This window comes from Neovison vison, chromosome 5, assembly GCF_020171115.1.
Source record: "Neovison vison isolate M4711 chromosome 5, ASM_NN_V1, whole genome shotgun sequence".
Taxonomy (NCBI): domain Eukaryota; kingdom Metazoa; phylum Chordata; class Mammalia; order Carnivora; family Mustelidae; genus Neogale; species Neogale vison.
Window position 1 is genome coordinate 158,418,123 of NC_058095.1, and position 22,357 is coordinate 158,440,479.

The 22,357-nt window shown below is 39.2% G+C and overlaps 1 protein-coding gene across 13 annotated transcripts in view; it reads left to right on the plus strand.

Annotated features, from left to right (window-relative positions):
- Positions 1-22,357, plus strand: part of BIVM (basic, immunoglobulin-like variable motif containing) — a 119,552-nt gene that overhangs the window by 81,589 nt on the left and 15,606 nt on the right. For all 13 annotated transcript variants that reach the window (XM_044250074.1, XM_044250064.1, XM_044250068.1 and 10 more), the window contains 5 exons: positions 1,528-2,127; positions 7,904-8,030; positions 14,741-14,836; positions 15,442-15,546; positions 15,769-15,863. In XM_044250074.1, coding sequence (XP_044106009.1) covers positions 1,650-2,127; positions 7,904-8,030; positions 14,741-14,836; positions 15,442-15,546; positions 15,769-15,863 — 901 coding nt within the window. In that variant the 5' untranslated portion in view covers positions 1,528-1,649. The remainder of the gene's footprint in view (positions 1-1,527; positions 2,128-7,903; positions 8,031-14,740; positions 14,837-15,441; positions 15,547-15,768; positions 15,864-22,357) is intronic.

The following is a 22,357-nucleotide window of genomic DNA, read 5'->3' on the forward strand; positions in this document are numbered from 1 at the left end:
CAGACACTCCCAACACCACAGCTAATAGCTATCTCTGCCCACCATGCTGGCTCTTAGAGAAAGGCATGAGGATAACAGGTCAGTAGAAAATGCTCTGTGAGGTCATCTGCTAAGAATCAGAAACTGACTCCTCAGAAAAGCCCAGTTTGGTCTGTGTGATCTCAGGCACTGACCTTCTCTTTGCATCTTCCTCCAACATGACCAAGACGCCAGAGGATGAGGAAGAAGAAGGCATAAAAGCTTCCTGTCTATAGATCCCCTATAAGTACTCCTAGGATTTCTTGAAAAAAGTTTCTAAAATGATACAGTTGGGGTTTCCATCTTTGATGGTGAAGCTCCAGCCAGTTCTTCCTGCAAAGAACTATAAACGGCACCAATTACTAAAAAAATTACTACGTGAAGGTTTGAATAGAGGGAAAGCATTCCTTAAAAACAAAGATAAGGGGATCTTTTCTAGGATATATGTTAGTTATATATAAGTTAGTGACTATTAACTATAATCAGTCATGGTGATGAATGCACAGTTTCTTTGAGATGAAATTCACACACTATACAATTCACCTGTTTAAAATGTCTGATTCAGTAGCTTTTAGTATATTCACAAGGTTGTATGTTCATCACCTCAATCAATTATAGAATATTTTCATTACTCCAAAAAGAAACCCTTATCATCCTCAACCTCCTCCTCCCTCCCAGCCCTAGGCAACCCACGAATCTAATTTCCGTCACTAGAGACTTGCCTATTTTACTTTTTATATACGTGGTATCACACACTATTAGGCTCTGGGATGATGGGCTTCCTTCATTTAGTATCATGCTTTCAAGGCTCATCCTTGTTGTAGCGTGGGTGGGTGCTTCCTTTATTTTTGTTGCCTGAAAAATATCCCATTGCTTGTATATACTACCTTTTATTTATTCATCAGTTGATAGGCCTTTGGGTTGTCTCTCCTTTTTGTCTATTGTACATAATGGTGCTATGAACATTTGTGTGGATGTATGTCTTCATTCCTCTTAGATATGTACTTAGGAGTGAAATTGCTTGCTCCTATGGTAACTGTAAATATTCCAGGAACTGTTTTCCAAAGTGACTGAACCGTTTTGCATTTCCATCAGAAGGGTAGGAGGGTTCCAGTTTCTCCACATCCTCAATCCTTTATCTGATCTATCTTTTCGATTAGAGCCATCCTGCTGGGTGTGACATAATGTCTTGTGGTTTTGATTGGCATTTCCTCGATGTCTAGTGATGTTGAGCATCTTTTCATGGGTTTATTGGCCATTTTTGCACTGTCTTTGAAGAAGTCACTATTCAGGTATTTTGCCCATTTTTCATTGAGTTCTTTTTGTTACTATGAAGCATTATTGTAAAATAATGTTTTAATAAGACAGTGGCCAGTGATTGTGGCTGTAGGTGTATAATGTTGTAAAATTTTATTGGATGAAGGCACGTGAAACACTTGATCCATTTTTCAGTGCTTTTGGAGTCTCTCGTGGATTGTTGATGTTTCTTTCTCCTCCTTCTTTTCTTAGGAGCCCATCTTGCAGCTCTCAGATTTCTGTAGAATGCTGTAAACAATCATCACAGTTGGTTTTCAAGTCGTAGAAAGAGCTGCAACTTCTCCTTTGTAACAGAACTTTTCTGGTTGCATTCAATGCCTAACATTGCAGAAGCAGAAAGGGCAAATGATTCTGGAAATGGTGAGCACAAATCCGAGAGAAAGTCTCCTGAAGAAGATCTACAAGGTGCTGTTCAGTCTTTCTGCACTCGTGCCTCGGGGACACCCTTGGGTCACAAAGGAGATGGTCATTACCCGTGGAGCTGTCCAGTGACCCACACTCGGGAGAAAATTTATGCCATCTGTTCAGACTATGCGTTTCTCAACCAGGCAACCTCAATCTATAAAACTCCAAATTCAACCCGCTCTTCTTGCCTCCCTGATAGTACCTCTTTACCTGCTGGAAATAATCCGTCAAGATACATTGGCATCCCAACGAGTACATCGGAAATCATCTACAATGAAGAAAATAGCTTGGAACATTTATCCAGTAGCCTGGGCAAGCTACCTCTTGCATGGGAAATCGATAAAACTGAATTTGACGGGGTGACCACAAATTTGAAACACAAATCAGGTAAGGAAGGAGGCTTGAATTTCACATGTGAAAATAACATAGCTTGTTTAAGCTTGCCATTCAACACGGTTTCCTTTTATAATGCCGAACAAGGAACATTGCCATCTGTTGTCTGTCGTCTGTCATTGTAGTTAAAAAATAACTTTGGGCAGAAGACATTTAGTTCATTTAATGGGTTACCACTGAAAACTTCACACATAACCTGTGCATTTTGAGAGCTTTGAAAAATCTAAGATCCTGTAAAATACAGGTATTACAGATAAGTATGTGGTAGCTTATAAATGGTTCACGAGGTGGCTAAAATAACATACTATTTTGTGGTTTTGCAGAGACACAAACTCATCTTTCCCAATTAAACATTTCATTTTCTTTTCTACCATATAACATTGTGGCTTTTTCTTGTAAAAATTTTTCAAGCACCCAGCAAGGTCTCTAGGTACTTCTGAGTAGGTTGTGTACTGCACAATTTAAGAGAGGGCTATTCACCTAGCATGCAATACACAGCCTTTGCATTTGCAGTGTGGTGGCCCTGTGGCAGAAACTGCTGCTTTTCACTTCTTTCTTCTGAACTCATAGTAATACGGGATTTTTATGTGGTAGGTACTCTTATCGTCATTTTATATAAGGTAAAGAAATCGAGGCTCAGAGGGGATGATAAGTTGCTTGTGGAAAGTTGATAGCTAGTATGAGGCCGAGCTAGGGTTTGTATTTTACTCCTAGGTGTCTCTGACCATTTGGTAAAACCTCCATACTTCTTGTTCATTTGCCAGATCAGTGTGTTTCACAGAATATTGGGTAAATTTGTAATTCTCAGTGTGTTGGGGGGGGTTCACTTTGTGTCTATTTTTTATGGGTGATTGGTCTGTAATTTTTTTCATAATATCTTTCTTAGGTTTAGCATTAGGGCTATGCAGGTCTCCTGAGACAAGTTGGGAAGTGATCTCTCCTGTTTTCTGAGGGGTTTTCAGAGGGGTATTAAAAATCTCTAATAATGTGATTATGGAGTTGTCTTGATTCCCATTAATTCTGTCCAGTTTTAGTCTGTCCATTTTATCCAAGTCGTTGGTTTTTTTGGCATAAAGCTATTTCTAATAGTCCCCTTTATCCCTCTAATATCTACAGGGTCTTTAGTAATATCTCCTCTTTTGTTCCTGATACTGGTCATATATGTTCTCTCTTTTTTTTCTGGCTATGGCTTTATCAGTTTTGTCCATCTTTTCAAATAACCAGCTTTTAGCTTTGTTAATTTTCCGGGTTGTTTGCTCACGATTCTACTAATTTCTGCTTATTATTTTCTTCCTCCTGCTTACTTTGGGTTTACTACAACTTTCGGATTCAGGACTTTTCTCCTATGAGCGTTCAGTGCTTTAAGCTGCTCTGTGAGGACTGTTTCAGTCACTACCCACACACGCTGGCCCGCCTTATTTTTATTATCACTTGATGTAAAATATTTTCTAATTTTTCTTGGGATTTCTTCTTTGATACATGCATTACTGTTTAGAACTGTGCTGCTTAATTTCCAAATATTTGGGTGCTTTTGCCAATGTTGATTTCAAATTCCATTCCATTATGGACAGAGGACATAAGACCTCAGTTTTTTAGAATGGGCTGAGACTTGTTTTTTGACCCAGACTACAGTCCACGTTGGTGAATGTACCATGTGCATCTGAAAAGACTATCTGCCTATTCTGTAGTTGCTGGGTGTAGTGTTCTATAAATATTTACTGGATCAGTGTTTGAGAATGTTTTTCACATCTTCTTAGTTTTCACTTCAGTTAATTTTTGTCTTGCTCTATCAATTGCTGAAAATGGAGTGTTAAAAATCAATTATAATCGTCATCTTTTCTGCATTTACTTCTGTTGATTTTTGCTTCTATGCAATTTGAAACTCTGCTATTAGTGCACACACAATTATGATTTTTATTTCCTCTTGTTGCATTGACCTTTTGTTGTTATGAAATGTCCCTCATTATTCCGAGTAATAATTGTTTTTCTGAAAGTGACTTTGATATTGATCTAACTACTCCAGGTTTCTTTTGACTGGTGTTTGCGTGGTATATCCTTTTCCAACCATTTATTTTCAACTTGTATCTTTATATATCTAAAGTCCATCTCTCCTACTCAATCATAAAAAAGGATGAGATTTTGGCATTTGGTACAACACGGATGGACCCAGAGGGCTTAAGTCAGACAGGGAAAGACAAATATCATATGATTTCACTTGTACATGGAATCTAAAACCCGAAACTAATGAATAAGCCAACAAACAAAAAGTGGAATCAGATCTATAAATATAGAGAATATAATGGTGGTTTCCAGAGGGGAGGGGGTGGAGGGATGGGCAAAATGGGTGGAGGGGAGTGAGAGATACAGGCTTCCAGTTATGGAATGAACACCTCACGGGAGTAAAAGGTACATACAGCACAGGGAACAGAGCCAGTGGTTCTGTAATAGGGTTGTGTAGTGACAGATGGTAGCTACTTTTGAGATTAGCATAATACCTAAAATTGTTGACTCACTATGTTGTGCTCCTGAAACTAAGGTAAGTGTCAACCCCACTCAGAAAAGAAAATACATGATCCATCTTCCTCTTGATAAAAATCTTCTAACTGAAAAAAAGAAGTGCCTCTCTTAAAGATAGCTTTTAAATATAGTCAATGAATTACTTGTTTCAGGTATTGTTTCTTTTAGTTCTGGAATTTACATTTTTTAAAGTAATTTTTGTTTCCTATCTTGGATTTGCCATCTTTTTTTTTTTTTTAAGATTTTATTTATTTATTTGACAGAGAGAGATCACCATAGGCAGAGAGGAAGACAGAGGGGAAGAGGGGAAGCAGGCTCCCTGCAAAGCAGAGAGCCTGATGTGGGGCTTGATCCTAGGACCCTGGGATCATGACCTGAGTCGAAAGCAGAGGCTTAACCCACTGAGCCACCCAGGCACCCCGGATTTGCCATCTTTTCATTCATTTCATTTTCATTCATTACTGGAAGATTGTGTCTATCTCATTAAACGTAGTTATCATACCCACTTTAAAACCCTTGTCTGCCAGTTTTAAGATCTGGGTCATCTCAGAGTTGGTCTTACCTTTTTTTTTTTTCTTTTTCTTTTTCTTGAGAAGGTGTCACATTTTTCAGTTTCCTTACATGTTTAATAATTCTGAACTGTATCCAAGGCACTGGAAATGTTGTGGAGATTTTTGATTCTGATATATTCCTCCAAAGAGTGTTTTATTTTACGTTTGTTCATTTGTTTGTTTTTAATTTTAGCAGCATTGAATTTAGTTTGACTAAAATTGCCAATTTGGTCTCTGGAGGACATTTCAAATCTCTGTTCGATTTTTTAAGCCTTAGCTGTGCTGTTTGGGGTCTTCTCTGTGCATGCATGGTTCCAGGATCAGCCCAAGATATGGGCCAAAAGTATAAATAAAATTTGAGTCTCCCCTTTTCTGGCTGTTTTATTTCTGGGGTCCTCACCCACCTCACTTTCCAGTGACAATGATTGCCCCAAACTGTCCCATGGTTCCTCAAGTCAAAAAGATGACAGATATTCTCCTTATATTTGCTATCCTCAGACCTTTCTCTAAAAGCCAGTGTGGTGACTAGAGGTAGGTGTGTATGTATGGATGTTTCTTTGGTTTTGGGGCTAGATGGGTGTGTTAGGGGGAGGATGAGGACTGGAAGAAGGAATATGACAATGACAAGGGAAGGTGGGCAAAGGCTCCTGGAGCTGATGAGATGGGGAGACAGAGTATTTAGCTGTCGATCTGTTATGTTCCTCTCTCAATCTTAGCTTCTACTTTGCCAGAGCATCCCTCTCTCAAACTGCGTTGAATTTTGCCTGTGGGACCAGCTCTTCTTGTGGCCACGTGGGGATTTCATGAAGGGTGCGCATTTGGAATACACACTTATTTAGCCCAGGGGGCTCCTAGGAGTAGAGTAGAAGGGGACAGCGGGTATGCTCGGGTAAGCTTTAGAGGAAAGTATGCAAGTCCAGACCACTCTGGGCGCTGCTGGAGTCAAAGATCACCAGGCTCCATTAGCCTCTAAGATTTTAAGTGGGTGGGAAAATTACGTAGGGCATTAGGGATTATTGGGCAGCGAAGACATGGGAAGTGGATTTTCCCTTACACCCTAAAATATATTTTATTAGTGAAAGAAACTTTTCAGAATGAGACTTAACTCATGTTTGCCAGTGGTTGTTCAGCTCTGTAAAAATCTGTGTTCTCTGTGAAGACTTAAAGGGAATAGCTAGAAGAAATGGGGAGAAGCTTGTTTCTGGATATTATAGTGTTTGTCATTATGACATCTTATAAAAATCAGAGAAATCCCCTGTGTCAGAAGAGTTTCTGAGGTTTGGGTTTTATTGTAGAGCAATTTGAGTGAATGAAACAAGCCCCTTTCCATGTCTGTTTTCTAGGCGTATATCTATATAGTCTATATTTTATAATTATCATGACTCATAAAAATAAAATATTAACTTTTATTTGATTTTTATAACGGATTTGATTATTTCATTGAAGATCTAGTATGTGTGAAAAGTAGTAAGTATAGAGAGCATAGCTGTCTGAAATGTTAATGGTATTTAAGTGATGCGAAACTTGAATTTTATTTATTAACATTTATTTTAAAGTTTTTATTTAGATTCATGAGTTAACATACAGTCTTACATGAGTTTCAGGTGTACAATCTAGTGATTGATCACTTCCATACATCACCCAGTGCTCACCACAAGATTGCTCTGTAATCCCCATCACCTAGCTCACCCGTCCCTTCTGGTGACTGTCAGTTTGTTCTCTATAGTTAAGGTTTTAATTAAATAATTTTTGCCTGAATAATCCACTAGCATTATTCAGAAATTAAAAGTATAAACATTGGGATGCCTGGGTGGCTCAGTGGGTTAAAGCCTCTGCCTTCAGCTCAGGTCATGATCCCAGGGTCCTAGGATCGAGCCCCGCATCGGGCTCTCTGCTCAGCAGGGAACCTGCTTCCCTTCCTCTCTGTCTGCCTGCCTCTCTGCCTACTTGTGATTTCTATCTGTCAAATAAATAAATAAAATCTTTTACAAAAGAAGTGTAAACATTAAGCAGAGCAAAGTCTAATTTTATTTTTGTCTTCTTTTTATCTAGCTCCAAATTCCCCTCCCCCTTAGGTAACTACTATTATTTGCCTTATGTGTCTTCTGGAGAGATTGGTGTGTGTGTATGCATGTGTGCATGTGTGTGTGCATTCGCTGTTAAGTGCGCACACACACAGAGAAAGGGGACTTTGTTTTCCGTTCTAGTTCCTGGTACTAAAGTTGCATTTTAATAATGTACATGTAAGCATCATTCTTAATTCATTTTGTGGTATCTACAAGGCCTGGAGTTATTTTTAAATATCACATCATTGCATTATTGGATCTAGTGCTTTTAATCTTTCAACAGAGTTACATTAATGTGTTTTTATAGTTTTGTAGAAAGGATTCATTTTTGGAAAGTGGCCTAGTTAAATGTTTTACTGTTGGTAATTTGATTTTCTAAACCAAAGATTTTGTGATTGAGTCTTTTACTAGCTAAGCAACTAGATCAGGAATTGGAGTATAAGTATCTGATAGGAACTAACACTTATGGTTGCTTAAACTTGTTTTTATTTTCTCTCTTTAAGCTAGGGGAATATTCTTGAAGATACATGTATTTCTTCAATATGTTTGCAAGTATTTTGAGAACTAGTGGCATTGCTTTTTAGTTTTGTTACATAATTAATTGTATTGCCATGGTATTGTATTCTTGTATTCTAGGCAATGTAAAGAAACAAGTTTCCAAGAAAAAAACTTCAGATAAAAAAGGAAGACATCAAAGGGAGTGGCCTCAGTATTCTCCTCTTGAAGATATTAAGCAGCGGAAAGTACTAGATCTCAGAAGATGGTAATCTCTAAAAATTGATTTTTTTCCTTAACCACACAGTACCATTGCCATACTTAATAAAATTAACAATATTTCCATAGTACCTGATTCTCAGGCTAAATTTAGATTTCCCAGATTTTTCCGAAGTATCTTAACACTTGGTTGTTCACAGTGGGACCCAACCATGAGCTACACCTTGTGTTTGCTTGTTGTGGCCTTTATGGCTCTCTTAATCTAGAATAGTTTCTACCTCATTTCTCTTACCAGTTTTTGGTTTGTTTGTTTTGTTTTGTTTTAAGTCTAGAAGATTGACTTCTTTTTTTTTTTTTAAGATTTTATTTATTTATTTGACACAGAGAAAGACAGTGAGAGGGAACACAAGCAGGGAGAGTGGGAGAGGGAGAAGCAGGCTCCCGCCGAGCGGGGAGCCTGATGCGGGACTCCATCCCAAGACCCTGGGATCACAGTCTGAGCCAAAGGCAGACGCTTAACAAACGGATCCACCCAGGTGCCCAGGAATTGACTTCTTAAAGAGGCTTGGCCAGATAACTTGTAGAATGTCCTATCTTCTGGATTTGTCTAATTTTTTTCCCTTGATAGTTGTCTAAATTACGTCTATAACCTCAGTATTTCCTGAAAGCTGGAAACTAGACATAAAGACTTGGTTTAGATTCTGGTTGAACATTCAAGGCAAGAATACTGCCCAGGTGGGATCCTGTGGCCTCCATACTGCATCGCTTCAGGAGGTACATAGTATCTGGTCATCGAGTATTAGATTCTAAGAGTGATGACTGGATTTCAGTGGTGACAGCCTAGCCCACACTGCCGAGTTTTTTTGTTCCCCTTCTACAACTGTCATGTAATCAGTGGAGTGACAGTGGTATCATGCTAATGTCCTGTCCCCATTAACTTTCCACCTATTGGCTTTAACCAAACCTGGTGACAATTATTCCCTGAATCCTTGTTGCAAAATGGTGATATTTCAAATTTCCATCATTTTTTTCTCCTTTTATTAGCTGATATTCTTCTAATAAGAAGAGCCTTCACTCACCAGCTGGGGTTATTTGGTTACTTTAGAATATAGTTCCTATTCTAAAGAAAAAAATATTTAATTAATGATAGCTTTTAAATATTACTAGTCTGTGATTTGAAGTCTGAAAAATTATTTGTATGAGATTTAAAAAATGTTAGATTTTATCACCTATTTAATGAGCTTTGGACCCTTTACTATGGGTCGAGAATACAGAGAGGCACAACGCATGGTCCTTGTTTTCTCAAGGTTTAAAATCTAGGTGAGAAATGGGAACTAAGCAGAAAAATATCAAATATATCAGGCAATCTGTCAGATGGTGAGTCTGAATAAACTACCAGCACGAGAGGAGGTAATGAGGAACTTGAACCTAAGACATGCTTCACTGAGGGGCTAGGTCTTCAGGGAGGAAATCTGAGGGGATGGAGGGTCCAAAGGTCTTTGAATGGATGGTAGGAAAATGTCTTGCCTTTTTTTTTTTTTTTTTAACTTATTTGACAGACGTAGATCACAAGTAGCAGAGGCAGGCAGAGAGAGAAGGGGGAAGCAGGCTCCCTGCTGAGCAGAGAGCCCGATGCGAGGCTTGATCCCAGGACCCTGAGATCATGACCTGAGCTGAAGGCAGAGGCTTTAACCCACTGAGCCACCCAGGTGCCCCAGTGTATCGCTTTTTGATAATGAAGATCAGACAAGCTTGTCTGGAGTGAAGCTCAGAGAGCTATAAGAAACTTACCCAACATCATATGGTGAATAAGTAGATCTTGTATTGAAACTGAAGAGAGCCAGACTCCAACGTTCATGTTCTTTCTTTGTAACACCTGTCATGATCTATGTCTTGGACACTAGGCTAAGGATTTAGCTTTTTTTTATTCTGATGTAGAGAGAAGCCATTGATGATTTCTTAACAAAAGGGCATTTTACAATAAACTGGTAGTAATAAGTCTGTAGAGTGTGTTGGAGAAAGACACTATAATCAAAACCAATAATTTTAGCTTCTTTGTCCATTTTTGCTCCTAATCCCTTAGATTTAAGATATGTTTTAAGAACATTTTAATAGTGTAACATGTGAAGCCATAAAGGCTTGGATGAGGAGGACAGATGGGAGAAATAACTTGAGGGGAAAAATTGCCAGGATGACAAGCTCATATCCCACTGAGAGTATTACAAGATAAGGGTTGAAGTGGAAACACCCGTAGGAAATAGTATCTCCCCCCATTTCATATATTGAAATCCTAACTCCCAAGGTGATGGTATTAGGAGGTGGGACCTTTGGGAAGTAATTAGGTCATGAGGGTGTAGCTCCTGTGAATGGGATTAGTGCCTTATAAGAAGACGGGAAGAGGGAACTTGCTTTCTCCTCTGTCTCTGCTTCACAATGGGAAGATACAACGAGAGGATAGGCATATGCTAAACAGGAGGCAGTTTGCCATCAGACACTGGATTTGCTAGCATCGCAGTGTTGGACTTTTCAGCCTCCAGAACTGCGAGAAATAAATATTGTTGAAACTACCAGGTCTGTTGTAATTTATTATGGCAACCTGAGCTAAAGCACCATATGATCCAGTAATCCCAAATCTGGGTATACATCCAAAAGAATTGAAAGCAGGATCTTGAAGACATATTTGCATACTATCTTGACTGCGGCATTATTCCCAATAGTGGAGAGGGGGAAGCAGCCCCAGTGTTCATCAATGAAGGAATAAAGAAAACGTGCTATATAGAATGGGATATTATTCAGGCTTAAAATAGAAGGAGTTCTGACACATGCTACAACATAGATGAACTTTGAGGACATTATGCTAGATGATATAAGCTGGACACAAAAAGACCAGTAATGTGTGATTCGCTTCTAAGAGGTACTTAAAAGTCATCAAAATCATAAAGACAGCATGTAGAATGGTGGTTGCCAGTAACAAAAAGATGAATACTGTAGATTCATTTCTATGAAGTGTAAAGTAGTCGCTCATAAAAATGGAAAGAAGAATGGTGCTTGTCGGGGCTGACAGGAGGGGAAAAAGGGTGTTGGCCAGTGGGTGTAGAGTTTCAGTCTTGCAAGGTGAGAAAGTTCTAGAGATCTCTTTCACAACAATATGAATATAGCTAACTTTACTCAACTGTACCCTTAAAAATGGTTGAGATGGTGAATTTTATGTTGTGTTTCCACCAAAATTATTTTAAATAGTCAACAAAAATGGGGGACAGATTTGACCACGGGGATCGAAGATAGGAGACAACTCTTCAGTGATAATCAGCTCTATTCAAGGACGAGTAAAAATCAGAGAGGAAGCAACTTGATATATGTATATCAAAGTTGCAAATAAGCAAAACCAGGGATAACTGCAGAAGGCATATACATCTTTGCGAGCGTTAGTCTAGGAAGTAAAGTTAAAATTCAGAATAAGTCCTTTATATCAAAAAAGTGGTAACTTACACACTTTCTTGAAATGAAGTCAAAGAAGAGATTGTATGACAACAGAAGGAGATAATTGATGTGCCCTTGGAAAGAAGTAGAGGACCAAAAAAAAAAAAAAAAAAAAAAGTCACTGTAGACGTGAAAACCACATAGGAGCAAGGGAAAAAAACCCAACCCAGTGAAAAACATAGTCAAGTCAATGGTGAGCCAGTGTGAGGAAATCGCACAAAACTCACATAGAAAAGAACAAAGACGTGAAAATGATTAAAGAACAGATAAGTATTGGGGCTCCTGGCTGGCTCAGTCAGTGGAGCATGTGACTTTTGATCTTGGGGTTGTGAGTTTGAGCACCACATTGGGTGTAGAGATTACTTAAAAAGAAAATCTTAAAAATCAAAAACAAAAACAAGAGCAGATAAATATGGCTAACAGAGGTTCCAAATAGCACTAACTGGTATTCTCGAGGAAGAGATCAGAACAAATAGAAAAAAAAAATAATTTGAAGACACAAGTGGAAGGAATGTTCCCCAAATGAGGAAAGGCTGGAGTCTGCGGACTTGAAGGGGTAAATTAGGAAGGAAAATCAATGGATGAGCACCAAGGCATGTTCTAGGGGAGTTACTGAAGGTCAAGCATAAGGAGTCCTGGGCTCCAGGTGCAAAACCAGTTGTACAAAGGGAAATTATCCCTTTGGTCTCGGTCTTCACCATGGCAGCGCTGGCGACCAGGCTACAGTGGAGTCATGTTTCTTGGTAGAGAAAAAGTCACCAAATGTCACGGTCACATTGACTCAAGTGTGGAAGCAGCAGACTCCCATCACGTGAGAATTCAGTGATTACAGTGACTCATGAGCACGTACCTATTCAACGAGGAATATAAACCACTCAAGGTATTGGAGGGGAAGAAAAGGAATGGAAAGCAGTAGGAAAAAAGTCATGGTAACTGCTAAGTCCATTTGAAGGAAATTGAGTTGCAGAAGAGAATGTTGGTGGGAGCTGTGAATACCTGAGCACGTCCAGAAGTGAGCTTCGGAGTGTGAAACGAGAGTTTCTGGAATGAGAGTTCTGGAATGCTAACACTTTCTCAAGCCAGGATCATTTCTATGCAAATGGATATAAACATTCATCATGTGTTCATTCGTTTTTTCTTTTGTGGATATAAACCAGTTTGCAGTCTTTCCTGGAGGGTGATTAGGGTGAGAGTTTCCTACCACAACAAAGTGCCATAAACTGGTGGCTTAGAACAGCAGAAACTCTCATAGCTCTGGAGGTTGGAAGTCTGAGGTCAAGCTATTGGCAAGGCCACGTTCCCTCTGAAATCTGTGGGGTAGAATTTTCTGCTTCATCCTACCTCCCAGTGCTTTGATGGCAGCCCTTGGCATTACTAGGCTTGCTGATGCAACACGTCTGCTTCCATCTGTGTTTCCTCCCACCGTGTGTCTGGGTCTTCGTCCGGCGACATTTTCGTCTCTGTGTGTCCTTCTTCTCTTTTTATAAGGACACTGGTCATCTTGGATTAGGGGCCCATCCGTACTCCAGTGTGACATCATCTTAGCAACTTGATTCCATCTGCAAAGACCCTGTTTCCAAATAAGGTTGTATTTATAGGTACCTGTGGTTAGGACTTCAGCATATCTTTTTAGGGAGGTGAAGTTCATTCCATAACTATTAGTGTGTCATGTGGCTACATGCTAACCATATAATCGAGTGACCATAAACATCTTTTGTGTCTTAGTCTTAAAGGTCCTGATTAGTCTATGGATACAAGTTGAGTTGTTGATTGTATATGTGCCATTATGCATATTGTATGTACCTATGCAAACGTACATACATAGATCTGTAATTTTTATTTTTGTAATCAGTTTTAAGGTAAGACTAAACTGTGTTTAGTGATAAGTCTTATTTTTCCTTTTTGTTTTGGCCACTACATACATAGATCTGTAATTTTTATTTTTGTAATCAGTTTTAAGGTAAGACTAAACTGTGTTTAGTGATAAGTCTTATTTTTCCTTTTTGTTTTGGCCACTGTTAGCACCTTTATTAGAAAGCAGTTGGGAGGTGTACCTGTCTGGCTCAGTCCGTAGAACGTGTGACTCTTCATTTCGGGGTTTTGGGTTTGAGCCCCACATTGGGTGTAGAGATTTCTTAAAAAAAGAAAAAAAAATCTGGAGTACCTGGGTGACTCAGTCAGTTGGGTGTCTGCCTTCAGCTCAGGTCATGATCTCAGGGTCCTGGGTTCGAGTCCCACATTGGGCTCCTTGCTTAGCAGGGAGCCTGCTTCTCCCTCTCCCTTTGCCCCTCCCCTTGCTTATGCTTGTGCGCGTGCGCTCTCTCTCTCTCTCTCTCTGTCAAATAAATAAAAATTTTAAAAAAATCTAAAAAAGAAGAAAGCAGTTAGGAAAAGGCAAATTGAAAGCCAATACTATTTCTTTTTTTCTGATTGAATGGTCTGCTTCTTTTCTCCTCTGTTCACATTAGCTGCAGTCACTTCTCTTGATACATGACAATTTGGAACATTGCCTAGATTACTCAGTGCAAAAAAATTGTGCCATGGAAGGTTTTTGTGTTACACTTTAAAATTCTCCCTGACGATGGAACCATTGCTTCTCACCCAGAGGTTTTAGTTGGACATAGTGTGTGATAAATGGATGTTTTTTAGTTTGAGTTGAAGAATCTGAAAAATTGATACTGGGACAGTACTTTGTTTTGTTTCCCCAGTATTTTTTTTTTTCTTTAAAATTTTATTTATTTGTCAGGGAGTGAGAACACAAGCAGGGGGAGCAGCAGGCAGAGGGAGAGGGAGAGGCAGGCTCCCCACTGCTCAGGAAGCTTGCCGCTGGGCTCAATCCCAGGACCCCGGGATCATGACTTGAGCCAAAGGCAGCTGCTTAACTGACTGAGCCACCCAGGCACCCCTTGTTTTCCCAGTATTTTTGAAGTTGCAAATAATCATGTATGTAGCTCAGTTAGGAGCTTGCACTGAAATTTTAGTAGTTGTTGTCTACATGTACATATCATTATTTTTTTTCCATCAGTTTAGATAACATCCACTTTAACTAGTGGTTAGTTAAAGTTAGCTAACTTTATTAAACTGGATGGTTTATTGTTGTTATGCGTTGATGATACATTTAACAAGTTTGAAAATATTTTAACTGAGTAAAGATTGTACATTGGCTTAGATGAGTGAAGTTCTCATCATGCTAATACATTTAACTACCATGAGTATTGTATTTCTATATGCATATTTTGTATTCATTCAAGTGAAGAAAACAGTCTTTTGTTCTCTCAGGTACTGCATAAGCCGCCCACAATATAAGACTTCTTGTGGTATCTCCTCATTAATTTCGTGTTGGAATTTTTTATATAGCACAATGGGAGCTGGAAAGTAAGTATGTTAATTTATTGGTATCCGTAAATTCCAAATTCAAAAGTTATTTGGTATTGCTTTTTCTGTAATTAAAGACTTTTAAGAATAAGTTTTTCATACATCAAGAAAAAAATTGCTACATTTTGTTATAAGCCTTTAGCTAAAAATAAGCATGCCTTCTGACAAAATAAATATTAAGAATATAGTTGACCCTTGAAAAACACAGGGGCTAGGGCAGTCTAAATTCCACATATAACTTTTGACTCTCCAGAAATCTAATGACTCATGGCCTGTTGACCACAATCCTAACCAATAACATAAATATTAGATGAACGCATGCCTTGAATGTTGCTTGTGTTATGTACTGTATTCTTAAAATAAAGTAAGCTGGAGAAAAAAAATGTTAAGAATATCATAAGGAAGAGAAATGTATTTAAAGTACTACATTTTATTTAAAAAAAAATCTGTGTATAAGTGGACCCGTGCAGTTTAAACCCATGTTGTTCAAGAGGCAACTGTATTCCTAAAATTGTTTGTAAATCAGGTGGATGTATCAGCATTGAGACAGGTTATATTTGCATATGACTGGAACTGTAAAATGAAAGGCGATGTTTCTTTTGTAGTCTTCCACCTATTACCCAAGAAGAAGCTTTACATATTTTGGGCTTTCAACCCCCATTTGAAGATATTAGGTTTGGCCCCTTCACTGGAAATACAACACTTATGAGGTATGATGTCCTCGCTTCGAGACAATACCTTCTTTCTAGTTCTGCAAAATAACAGTGCTGGAGATGTGTGTTGATAGTAAAACTGTGGTTCCAGCTGCTGGGCCCCAGCCTCTAGTAGAGATGCCAAACTTGGGTGCTGCCTGAATTTTGCTGGAATTGGAATAGTGGCGTCTGAGCCATGGAACTGTTACATGAGCAAATTTTCATATTTGTCATTTTTAGGTGGTTTAGACAAATTAATGACCATTTCCACGTAAAAGGATGCTCGTATGTTCTATATAAGCCTCATGGGAAGAATAAGACAGCTGGAGAAACTGGTAAGTAAATATGCAGACGATTTTTACACACACACACACACACACACACGTGCTTTAGGATCCATCTCAAAGATTGGCTGGTTTGGTTCATGGGGCTTTATGCAAACCTTAAACACAGTCTGTTACTTTTATGTGTCTGTATCCAAGGGGGAGCTCATACTAGAGATCTGTAGGATACTTCTTTTACATGGGTGAATATTTTTAGCTCTTCTCATCTTTGCATGCAGAACTTTTAGAATTTAAAAGTGTGTCCTAAACACTAGTTTGGTGCATTGCTTGAATTGTTTGGACCTATGGTGTGTGTACGTGCGTGCCTGTGTGTGTGTGCACATGTGTGTGCATGCCAATAAAATTGTTTCAGGAAGCAACATGGAATGTTCAGCTCTTCTTCCTAAAAAGGAATGTCAGGATTTTAGAATATTTGATGTTATGCCTGCATAGTAACATCTAACAACAGGACAATGGATTATTTTTTTTAAGATTTTATTTATTTATTTAACAAAGAGACAGCAAGAGAGGGAACATAAGCAGGGGGAGTGGGAGAGGGAAAGCAGGCTTCCTACTAGCAGGGAGCCCGATGTGGGGCTCGATCCCAGGACCCAGGGATCACGACCTGAGCCAAAGGCAGATGGTTCACTGACTGAGCCACCCAGACGCCCCAGAACAATGGATTTTGAAAGTGACGTAGTTCTGTTACAAAATAGTCTTGGTTATAACAAAGAGTAATGGAATTGATCTTCAGGATTGTTTTGGTTATATGCTAATTATATTGACAATCTCCATCCTTTACATTTCATCATAGGCGTTTGACTTTACTAACCAGAAAATTATAGTTAAAGAAAAAATTATTCTGACACTTGTTAAAATGATAAGAAAGTCTTCCTTCAAGACTGTCGTAATGGATTATTATCATGGGGGCAGAGATAGGATTCAACCCCGAGTACAACAAAGACTGCTGGGACAATTAGCAAAGTGAGGGGATGGTCGGCAGATGGGAGGTTACCCTAAGGGGACATGAGGGGGGTTAGGAGGATTCTTGCTAACTGGTCTGAGCGGATTCTAACGGTAGGCAGGCCAAGGGCAGGCTGCAGGCTTGGACACCAACAGCGGTGGATGAGGAAACTGGTCAGCGATGGCGGGTGAGAGAGTCTCTCTAAACTGGCTTAGTAGGATTCTTGTTGAAGCTGGACGAGCCAAGCATAGACGCAGAAGCCTGGGGTGGAGACGTCGTAGAGAAGAAGGCTCTAGGAAACCTAACCAGTCTGGTCAAAGTGAGAGGGTACGTGGTTTATCATGGCGAAGGACTGAACAGAGAGTAGGATATAGTCGGTTGACCTGTAGCAGGTGTATCAAGTTGGTTCTGCATCAGGCAGATTGGGAGTTCACATATCGGTTTCTACACACACTGGTTCTGTGACCTTGAACAAGGCATTTAGGACCACCTGCTGAGCCCAGTGGAGACCTTCATCTTTCTATATCTGTACCCATCCCATAGGGTCCCTGTGAAGATAAAAAGAGACGTATTTGTCAAATACCTAGCTCCTTGTCTGACACAGAGTCAGGACTCAGTAAATGTTAGCTTTTATTCTTACTCCCTGAATTCTGTGCATTTTCAGAGAACCTGTCCCTGTGGAAAAAGCAGCTTTTTTTTTTTTTTTTAGAATTAATATTCACTTTATTAAAGTTATAAACTAAGAACCATAGTTATCCCTTAAGTTTTTTTTTTTTTTTTTTTTTTTTGGGCTTTCCAGGTTCATTTTTTTTCCCCAATTTATTTATTTTCAGAAAAACAGTATTCATTATTTTTTCACCACACCCAGTGCTCCATGCAAGCTGTGCCCTCTATAATACCCACCACCTGGTACCCCAACCTCCCACCCCCCCGCCACTTCAAACCCCTCAGACTGTTTTTCAGAGTCCATAGTCTCTCATGGTTCATCTCCCCTTCCAATTTACCCAAAAGCACATACGCTCCCCAATGTCCATAACCTTCCCCCCTTCTCCCAACCCCCCTCCCCCCAGCAACCCACAGTTTGTTTCGTGAGATTAAGAGTCACTTATGGTTTGTCTCCCTCCCTATCCCATCTTGTTTCATGGATTCTTCTCCTACCCACTTAAGCCCCCATGTTGCATCACCACTCCCTCATATCAGGGAGATCATATGATAGTTGTCTTTCTCCGCTTGACTTATTTCGCTAAGCATGATACGCTCTAGTTCCATCCATGTTGTCGCAAATGGCAAGATTTCAAGAACCTAGATGTCCATCAACAGATGAATGGATCAAGAAGATGTGGTATATATACACAATGGAATACTATGCAGCCATCAAAAGAAAAAGCAGCTTTTTAAATGAATGGTGTGTTTTCTTTTTTTGTTTCTGGGTTTTTTTTGTGTTTCTTTTTTTTTTTTTTTCCCTGTTTCTAGTGAGACTGTCAGCACACCTCCCTCAGAAACTAGTCAGACAATTAAAAATTATGAAAGTAAACCTGGTGATTCACAGACCTGTACCCCTGGGGCTAATAATATATTATATGTTAATAACAATTAAAAAAACTGTGAAAGGATATACTTTCCAGTTTGCTAATTTTCTCTTCCAATATTGTCTAGTTGGCTTTTTAAAGAAATTGTCTATTGAATTTCAGTTTTTAAAAAAATGTCATATTTTTCATTCCAGAAATACCTAGTTCTTTTTCAAACCTGCTTAAAAAAAATTTTTTTTAAGCTTGAGGTATAACTGGCATATAACATGATATTAGTTCCGACTCCATAACATAATAATGATTTGCTGTTATATGCATTGCAAAATGACCAGCACAGCAGGTGTGGCTCACATCTGTCACCACCCATAGTTACAGATTTCTTGTGATGAGGACTTTCAAGCTTTACTTCCTTTACAGCTTTCATCTCTACAACACAGCATCAGTAACCAGAGTCTCCTTGCTATACTTTACATCCCCATATCTGGCTGATTTTATAACCGGAAGTTTGTACCTTTAACTACCTTCACACGTTTCACCTTCCCCATTTTATTTTATTTTATTATGATTACTATTTTTAAAGATTTTATTTATTTATTTGACAGACAAAGATCACAAGTAGGCAGAGAGGCAGGCAGAGAGAGGGGAGAAGCAGGCTCCCGGCTGAGCAGAGAGCCCGATGCGGGGCTCGATCCCAGGACCCTGGGACCATGACCTGAGCTGAAGGCAGAGGCTTTAACCCACTGAGCCACCCAGGCGCCCCACCCCCCCGCCATTTTATTTTTTAAGGTCTCTTTTTTCTTACAGTTTCAAGCCCCCTTTATTTTTTTATTCAAATACATCAAGCCTTTCCCCCCCCTGTATTTGATCTAATATCGAAAATTTGTCTGATTCTACTTTCTCTTGTTTCTTTTGGATTTCACTTGAGATTCTGTGTTTCCTTGTGTGTTTAATTTTTAAAAACTGTGATCTGTTTAGTTGGATCTACTTCTGTGGCAGTGTTTGGGGCTTGGTTTGAATTTAAGAATCTTGAGAGATTTGTATTTGGTTTTGCCCATTTCCTGGAGACTGGGACAATTTTTATTTAAACCCTCTAATTGAGGATTTTTGTTGTGATGATACTGATGGCATCATTTTGAACTGGCTTATGATTTTGAATTCTTAGGGGAAATCTTTCCTCCACTGTCATTCCAAAATTTGGACAGGCATATTTCTTCAATCTCTGTTCTGTGTAGTCAGTTTATTTCTGGTTCACCTTTAAACTGCATCGTGTTGCCCTAGCTTTGCATGGGCTCCCTCGTCTTGTCCTCTTGCAAGGGAAGGCAAACCTTACCTCCACCTGTCTTGGGTTTTCAGCTGAGACCTGTAACAAAAAGACACGTGAACAAGTTTATGTACATGTACAGCACACTTCAGGTGGGAGAAACCTCAGTGAAAGGTAACTCATCCTGGTGGCTTAGAACAGCTTACTTAGCATTTGCAACAAAGAACAATACATTTGTAGAGAAAAGAGGGGACAAAGGGAGGTTATTTTGGGAGCCCAGGGCTTCCCACAGAAGGTTACTCATATGGGAGGGAACTAATGGAACAAGGTTGTTTGCAGATTCCTCTGGTGCCATATCTGGGCTGAGAGTCCTGTCTCCTGTAAAAGAAGAATTTACATCCTGCTTTTAGGTAGGGAAGGGGCGGGTTGAGAAAGCTTTTCCTGCATTTGTGTCTTCTTAATTGTCTTCAGCTCAAAATAATTTTTATGTCAAAGAGGCATATTTTGGGTGACAGGCATATTTTGGGTGACAGGCATATTTTGGTTTTCTTCCCGCTCTGTCCTGGGCACCCCCAGCCTTATTTCCTGCAGACCTCCTGCAGAAATCAGAGTAGAAGCTTGCCTTCTATGGGGTTTAGCAGAAACCCTCAGCACAAAGGTCTTTGTAGGACCTCCACTTTTATTTCTTGTTTAATCTCTGGAAATCCTTCAGTTATATATTTTAACAGATCTTTTAAATATTTTATCTAGTACTTTTGTTATGTCATTGGCAGGGTTTTTTTAGGGTCTCTGTATCCCAAGGAAGAAAAACCACTTAAACCATGGATCAATTTAAAAACTTAATGTTTTATGTAATTGTATTTATTTTCACATTTATGTTCTGTTTTATGAAATAGTCCTAAACTCGGAATTCTTTAGACAACAACAGACTATGAATACTATGAATATTTCTGTGATTAAGCTTATGTATTATGATCAGTGTCTATCTCTTTAAGCCACATTTATTTGTAGATAAAATATAGGAACTAAACCAGTCACAGTTTAATTAGCAGGGTACTGTTGTAGGATTTTGGGGTTCTGGTCTCACGGAGTCGAAGAATGAATTTTGAGGCACAAAAGGGTGAAGTCAAGTGAAAGTTTATTAAGTGAAGGTGAGAGCAGAAGGGAAACAGAACAACTGTCTAGAGTGAGAGGGGTCCTGAATGTGCTGTCACCGTGGGCTTTTGAGAACTGACTAGGAAGCTTGTGGCCTTGACGTTCTTCTGCGATCTTGGTTTGTTCCCTTATCTCTTGTTCATCTCTGTCTTGGCATCTCCACCTGCCAGGAATGGTTCTGGAGCCCAGTTAGGGGAGTCAGGGGCCTCCTGTCTCTCCTGCCTAGACCTCTACCCCTTCCCTATTCTTGGGATGGGACCTGTGGGCAGAAAGAGCTATCCTGGGATTATGAGGAGTGACTGATTGTATACTTTTTAATTAGTGGGGGTTAGGGATAGTACAAGTCTCCATGATCTGGAAATAAGGCTTTCTGGACCTTGAGTGGCCAGCTGGTGCCAGCTGGTGCCAAGATAAATAAAGTTCCATTTAACCACGAAGGCACTAAGGCAGCCCTGGGTTCTTTGAGGAAGGTCACGCTCTGCGTGTTTCAGGTGTCTGTCAGTGGGCTGCAAACTGTTAAGGAGATTTTATTTTAAGCTACATTTCTTTTGCCTTTGTTTCTCATATCAGTACCAGTTATAGATATATATATAAGTTTTCCATAAGCTATCATTCAGATTAGTGGCTTGGCTTTCATTTGGTATATTGATTATTCCTGCTTTAATACCAAATTTTTTATACAGTTTTGGGGTTTTAAGGTCTTTTTCTGTTTTTGTTGTTTGTTTATTTGTTTTTGTTTTTTAAAAATCAGCATTGACAAGTAAGGAACATCTTTGGTAATCCTGCTGATTCCTTAATGTACTTTTTACTAGTATTTAATCATTTCTGCCGGTTAGCCCCAGACACATTTGCTAAGAATGTATGTTTTGTTCTAGGAAAGAGACATCTTATACTTTATTTCTTCAAAGTAAAGGAAAATAGTATTAATTACATTGGTTCTAGATTTTTATCCTTGCCAGGTGTGTATTTTAGTTGACGATGATGGTAGCTTAAAGTATCAGCCTGCAGAACAAGACTCTCATCATTATCGTGGTTGTTTTATAGATCATATTGACCATTGTCATCTTGCTCATGTATTAGCTTTTGAGGGTAATTTCATTTATTTTTTAATTTTTTAAAAGACTTTGTTTATTTATTTATTTGAGAGAGAAAGAGAAAGAGTGCTTGACCTTGTGAGTGGTAGGCGGGGGAGTAGCAGGGGAAGAGGGACAGGCAGACTCCTTGCTGACCATGGAGACAGCCACTGGGCTTGATTTCAGGACCCTGAGATCATGACCTGAGCTGAAATAGAGTCAGAGCTTAACGGACCGAGCCACCCAGGTGCCCCAGGTAATTTCACTTAAATGTAAGAGCATTTATATATATTCATTTTGATATATTTTGCTTTATATTCCTACTTCTCAGTTTTTCAAAAATTAATTTTTTAGTAATAAAACCATCGTTTAGTGGGAGTTTAGTGTATGCTAGGCGTCATGCTGACTTACTTGCTTTAATTCTGTAGAAGTCCTGTACAGGTGGATCATTTCACCCTTTCCCGATGAGGAAGCAGACCTAGAAAGTTGGATGAACTGAACACGGTTGCACAGCTAGGTACAAT